We start from the raw sequence: 7,171 nt of genomic DNA on the forward strand, positions 1-7,171 counted from the left end.
AATTTCATAGCAATTAATTTAAGATAGATGGCAGAAAATGTGAAATGGAAGAGGTAGATGAGGTTTAAGATGAGAGAATCAAACTTACATCATGTAAAATCATTTCAAGGCAAAATCTGAGCATATATTCATAAATGTATAATCTTTGTTATGGCTATTATTACCCATTCTCACTTACAGAGACATTACCAGTGCTAGGTTACAGTAAATACACTAACACAGAGGTATGCATACATATAGGTACATAAACATGTACACAAAGCTGTAAAACTAGAAGGCATGGCAAAGGAAAGAACTATAAAGCAGGAATAAACCAAAAGTTAAGATATTACTTAGAATTTTTAGTCTTAATTTTGCTTTCTCTTCACAGATTGACAAACAATGTAACTCTCAAACCTCTGTTTCCCAGTGTATTCTCCAAACCAGAAGGTGAAGTTGCAACATTAAACATTGTTCAATCCTCAAGATTCATGTTTCAAAAATCTAGGAAGAGTCCTAATAATTATTATAACTAAATCTTCAGAAGTAACTCTTAACAACGCTCATGCTTCCATGACTTCCACATCCTTCTTAAAATAATTTCCCTTTACAACTGGTCAGCACCAGAGTTATTTAGGGAAGGACTTTAATATCCATCTAATACTTTGCCAAAGCAGTCTCACATTTAGCTTCAAAGGAATGTCATAAGATTGAACTCCTTCCCCCACTCCTTTTTGTCCCACCCATGCCTGACAACTGTTACATCCGTAATAGCATTTCAAATCTGCAGAGAAGCAGTTGGTCCTGAGATTCATACAGATTGCCAAGGCTCTTTAAGGCAGAAACTTGAATTGTTTCTTCAGATTGCGGTGGCCTGTGTGGGTGTTCAGCTGATTTTCTTCTTCTCATGAAGGCAATCCTGATCATATTTCTTCATGGCCTGTACTAACAACATGTAAGTATAATATGGTGTACAACTGTTGTTTGGAAAGCCAAAAACATATTTAAATGGTTTGCTGTGTAACTAGACAAATTGATTAAAGTGAGAATAGAACATACGAAAAAGTTAAAGCATATATATATATTGTTAATAAGAGTATTGAATGTAAGAATGGAAATTATTAAAAATATCTTAAGTATAATTTGGGAAAACTGTTAAATATTTTCAGCTGAAACAGAAATGTCAAAATTTTATTGTAACAATATATGGTATGGATTATTTGAAAGAAAACATTTGACAAAATTTATTTAAATATGTGATGCCTCATAAACACAAACTGGAATATTTGCTTAGTATAACTAAACATTATTTGAATTCTATGGAGAAAAAAAAAAGATTTACCTCAAGAGATTTTCCTAAACACTCCTGATAAAATCTGAACACTGGGTTTAGGTATGTCATAGACTTGAAAGCACTGGAATAGTTTCTATGCCCGGGTCAATCTGTCTACTGTACTAGTGACATGAGGGAAGGAAGCTGGGCCTTCAGAGTAGCAATGAAGGGTATTGGTGTAGCCTGGGTCAAAAGATCCTCCTAGAAAATTATCTGTATTAGAAATATTTTACTGACTACCTGCAGGAAGAAAGAGTGAACTGATGCACTCAAGTCAGTTTTGTCAATCACATTCTTCAATTCTATTCTGGTAACTGAATTTCCATTTTTATTAGATTTTGTCTTTTTTATTTTCTGCAAGCTTTGGAGGGCATGTCCCTTCACCAAACGTGTTGTCAGTGAATGAAAATGGGAACAGTTTGCTGCATCAGGCTGTTACTCACCAGCACCCAATTTCTTCGCTGAAGGATGATGTGGATGGTGCTGAAACCTGGAGCCACCCTCATGTTCCACTGAGACCCCCATTCACAGTGCTGACAGATGTGCCAAGAGAGCAGCTACGGCGTCCCACTGAGAGAGCAGGATTCTGCATTCCTGCTGGTTCAAGAGCTCCAAGATATGTCTATGGGCTAACAGCTGCTGTTGCAGAAGATTCCATAGCAACAGTAGAAGTAAATAGTTCTGAAGGTCTGGCAGACTGGAGGCAAAAGGGACACGATTCTATTAATAAGTCCCAGGAAGTCTCTCGCAGCTTTCTGACACCAATGGCCTCAGGCACAAGAGTCAACAGAGGGATTGCTGAGAAAGGTGGAAATAACATAAAATCCTATGTATCTTTTCCACAAAGCAAAGTGACCTTTCCACCTAGAGGTCCACAAGCAAGAAACCCTCCATATATCCCCACCCTTACATCAGGAATAATGATGGAGGTGCCTTCAGGAAATACTAGGTTGCCATCCAAGGCAAGGTTGGCTCATGTTTCTTTTCCACTCCATGGGCCAGATCACCCTGTGGATAACTGGCAAAGACCTATGCCTTTGTCTTCCAGTTTTCTAGGCGTTCCTTTCTCTTCTGCACATTGCTTCATACCTCCTCAACCCGTGAATTTCAAGCCATTTCTCACTACACCTGTTACTTTTGCGTCTCCTCCCATATTTGGGGCCCCTTTGTCACCTCATTTTGTCCATTATCATCACGGGTTAATTAGATCTCCTGGTTCCCCAAACTGAGTTAAAATGATAGAAAATAATGGAAAGGGAAGCAGTAAAAAGGGGTTGAGGTAAAGCTTCAAGTTATTAATATATGTTTCAATATTTGAATCACTCTATCCTCTCATATTCTGTTTGCTTTGCACTTATGTGCCTTACATGTTGGAAAATCAATAAAGATTTGAAAACTCAAAATATTTTGATTTTTTAAAAATGTGACTTAGAAGGCTAAGCCTTGTATTTTGGTTTCTACCTTCAGGGCAATGAAATCATAAGTGTTTAGTGATTTTACTAAACAGCTTGTTTAAATCTTTATCAATGCTTGCTACCAACTGCCCTGTGCTGTTACTGAGAGAAGGAACATGAGTTCCTTCTAGGCCCAATTCTAGGTGGAAAATTTGTATGTATCTATTTGAGTGTTTTTCTAAGTTGGATAATTGCACAAAAATAAGGGCAGGCCAAAGTCCATAAAGGCAAGTCAAATCCTACATAATAGAAGAAAAGGTACACAGAGAAATGAGCCAGATAAGACAATATTGAGAGTCATTTTACAGGCAGGCAAAAAGAGGCTGAATAGTAAGGAAAGTAGGGGTCGGGAGTTTGGTCTGGTGGTAGAGTGCTTGCCTAACATGCGTGAAGACCCTGGTTCAACTCCACAATACCACATACATCGGAAAAAGAAAAAAATAAACTGGAAGTGGTGCTGAGGCTCAAGTGGTAGAGTCCTAGCCTTAGAAAGCCCAAGGACAGTGCTCAGACCCTGAGTTCAAGCTCCAGGACTGGCAAAAATAAAAAGTAAGGAAACAAGGGGGAAAACAGGAATGTCTTAGATTATTGTTTCAGCATGAAAATAATGCTTATATCTTAGCTCATCATTTTTGTAAGTCCATAATATACAGTGAATTGAGACAGGTATTTTCATGGTTATTTAAACTTATCACATGTTTAAAACTTTGAATTGCAAATGGAACAGTATGTATTACAAGTGTGAAATTATTTTCTCAGATAATGTTCTGTATTCCTCAGAATTTGCTAAAATATCCCATCACAATGAAATTTCTGGGAGGGAATCAAAATTATCACGTGAGGAATTTTGTAATCTTAAGGAGCAACATGAGTAGGGCACACCGTATGTGAGAATGGACATGGTGAACACTTTAAAGTTAAATACATGGATAAATATGTCCATAATCTCAGCAACTTGAAAGATGGGGGCCTTCCAATATAGATAGTGAATTTGAGGCCAATCAGATTAAGTATAGTGAGAAATGATCTTAAAATATATTCAAACCAAAAGAGTAAAACTCAACGGAAGTGCTTTTTGGTATATGCATATAATATATGTATATATTCAAACTCTACAAAACAAAAAGAAAAAAGATAGAAAACCTGCTAAGAATCTAATACAATCCTATATGAACAATCACTAAGTTACTAAATTAGAAACATCTCTAGACAACAGTTCTTCAAATAAGCATTTTTCTTGTTGTGTTGACAATGTACATGACGTGTTATAAAAGCAGACAAAATCTGGGGATATAAATAATGCCTAATTTATACATAAAATTATTGAAGTAGTTTTAACGTCCCTAATGGTTTATTTGCTGCTGCAACAAAAAAGATTCATAGAGGGGAAGGAAGGGAAAAGGGGACAAAAACATGAGAAAGGGTATCAAGGTTCAAGATGTAACATACCCACTATCTGACAAGTGTAGCTGTAAACCCTCTATATATTATCCTGACAATAAAATACAATTATAAAAAAGGATTCATGGATTCCTGAAGTTCCTTTCTCTCCATCTGTTTCATAATAGGTCATTCTAAATGTGAAGGTGGTGGTACAAAGCTTAGCAGAAGCATCTGGATAGTGCTTGAAAGAATTTCCCTCACTCCGTATATGTCCTGAAGCTGGCAGAATTCCACCAATTCACTGTGGCAAGTTGAGCAGGAGTAGTCAACAAATCATTTGACAGCTGCTCACAATGAGATAGCTTAGTCTCAGGGTACCTAACACTTATTGAATTTTCAGCCTTAATGAACAGAGGAGTTGGGCATTCTTATAGTCATCAAAATATCTTTTCAGCCAGATGTTAAAAAATATTTTGACAAGAAATCAAGTTGTTGTGTTAATAACAGTGCTGTATCTCCAGAGAGTTGCCAATAGGTATGGTAAGTGACAACAGGACAGCATTCTCTTTCCTTCATAAAAGAAGTAACACAGCTAAATGCTCAAAAGGATTTTGTCTACGATTACAACAATCTACGAGAAATTTACTGTAATAAAAAGTGCCCCCCAAAAAAGTGCCCAGAGCACAATCTAACCCTTCTCAACCCTCTGTTCTCTTTCCTAACATAATGTGTGCTTATTATCTGCATCATTTCTAAACATCAAAGCTATATGGTAAACAGAAAGTAATAACTAGTAGTAAATTATTAATGTTTCATAATTTTTATTATTTTAGACTTTGTGACTGTATAGCAGTTTTAAATGAACTTAATATATAAGCCAACAGTCCTACTATTGAATTCAATTAATATGCAATTATCTTGCATATTTTTATATATGTTTATATTTTTTATATGTTTATATCTTGCTTCTATGGGGAAATGCTGATCACTTTATTTACATGTGTTAGTATCCTGAAATGACAGCAAACCACCCATTCTGAAACACATGATTTACCTTAAAACTGCTATTAATTATTCTGAACTAATATTAATTATATTCCATGATATCCACTTTACAATTACTCACAATATAATGTGTTCAACATTCTTCAATACATATGCTTCCTTTACTCTTTGTGGCTTAAATATCTCCTAAACAGAACCAAAATATTAACATCAATAAAATATGCCTCAATTCTAATGATGAAGAAAATGGCTTAAGTACTTACTTTTCTTAAGTTATGACCATTTTCATAAGAAGATTCATTTCCCAATGTTTATTATTGGTAGTGTATGTTTTATTCTTTGTCCAAACTATAGATTCTGGATATTAATATCCAAGAAGATATAAAAGATTTTAATGCCCTCTATCTAGAAAATAATGAATGGTACAACTTTGACCTTTTCTAAGTCCTCAGGTATGATTCATTAGCCATTTTGTTTTCTTTAGTTTACAAAAGACCCAACCAGAATTTAGAAAACTGAAAGGGTTTTTAGTTCAATAGTAAAAATTTTTTAGTTTATAATCTTTCATAAACCAGAGTGTTGTACACCTCATTGGTTCTGAGGATTATTTTTAAAAGAGCCCTAAAGAAGAATAATTTATATTCTCTTGCAGTGTCTTCACCGTGAAGCAAGATCTTTATAGTGTGGCTATTATGAAACAACTAAGGCACACATACAAAATGGGTGGGGAATATATTAATCACTATCACAGCATACTATAAAAAAAAGTCTTATGCCTTAGCAATCACTACTTCAAGATGTTGGTCCTTAAGGACTCTAAGTATATGGCTATGTCATACAATCATATTTAAATATCATTCAGAATAAGATTGGCAGAAAATGGTGATGGTTCAGTGTGAGTCTTTCTGAACTCTCGCCAAGATACCAGTTCTAGAATGGTAGGGGAAATTTCATAGCGAAATATTGATCCTAAGTAAGCTTTAGCCCCACAGAGATCTCAGTCAGAGAGGAGAAAGGCAGAAAACCGGAGCAAGAAGACAGTGTGGAGCTGTGCACCAGCTGCTTGAGGCACTGTCAAGACAAAGCCTCCCTCCAAAACCTGCCAGCTCCAGACAGAGCCAAACAGAGCCTGCTCAAGCCCGGAACCGTCACCCAGCTGAGGCCCGGACTTGCCAGCTTCACAGAACCAGAAATCCCAGCAATTTGTGAGTACCTCCGTGGAGAAGTTTCCACTTCTGCTCGCAGAACGGCATTGGGAAGTAATCCCCTCTCCCACCAGCCAAGAGCAGTGCCATTTTGACTGCTGGCAAAGACCCTGCCAAACCAACTGGAGCCTGAGAAGTGGTGCTGGAAGTGGCATCATTCAAAAGGGCAACGGTTTTCCCAAAGGCGGCTTAGCTGGACTTCCATCCTCAACGCCAGTGGAAGTTCCTCCCCCTGGGCAGGGCTGCACTCCTGGTAAACAAAGCTGCTTGCAGCACAACTGGCTTTTTTTTCTGCCCAATCAAGCAAATTGATCAGAAAAACTCCAAAGCCAAATCTCAGGAGAAAAAGACTTTTTGAAGTGTTTGGATCCCAAATTTAATGGAGATATGTTTCCTATCCTGTCCCCCCCCCCAAAAAAAACAAACTGAAGAATAGCACCTTTTTTTCTTTGTTCTTTTCTTTCTTTTTCTACCTTTTTTATTTGCATTTTTATGTTTTCTTATTTTTTGACATTTTACCTCCACTTTTTTTTTGCCAGTCCTGGTCTTGAGCTCAGGGCCTGAGCACTGTCCTTGGTCTTTTCAAGGCTAGAGCTCTACCACTTGAGCCTCAGCACCGCTTCTGGCTTTTTTCTATGTATGTGGTACCAAGGAATCGAACCCGGGTCTTCGTGCATGCTAGGCAAGCACTCTACCACTAGGCCAAAATCCTGGCCCTTACCTCCACTTTTTAATGTTATGATTCTTTGCATTTTTTTCCTCACCGCTTTCCTTTTGTCATTGTTGTCATTCCTAGAAACATAGTGACAGCA

General features: G+C 37.0%; 1 protein-coding gene across 1 annotated transcript; it reads left to right on the forward strand.

The window, feature by feature from the left end:
* The first annotated feature begins 914 nt into the window (after nt 1-914).
* Prr32 (proline rich 32) lies at nt 915-2,541 on the forward strand. Its single transcript, XM_090326642.1, has 2 exons — nt 915-934; nt 1,674-2,541. Exons 1-2 carry the CDS (start codon nt 915-917, stop codon nt 2,539-2,541), a joined length of 888 nt encoding a protein of 295 aa, XP_090182768.1.
* Nucleotides 2,542-7,171: the final 4,630 nt, after the last annotated feature.

The sequence above is a fragment of the Megascapheus bottae genome, chromosome X, assembly GCF_031878675.1.
Source record: "Megascapheus bottae isolate mThoBot1 chromosome X, mThoBot2.hap1, whole genome shotgun sequence".
NCBI lineage: Eukaryota > Metazoa > Chordata > Mammalia > Rodentia > Geomyidae > Megascapheus > Megascapheus bottae.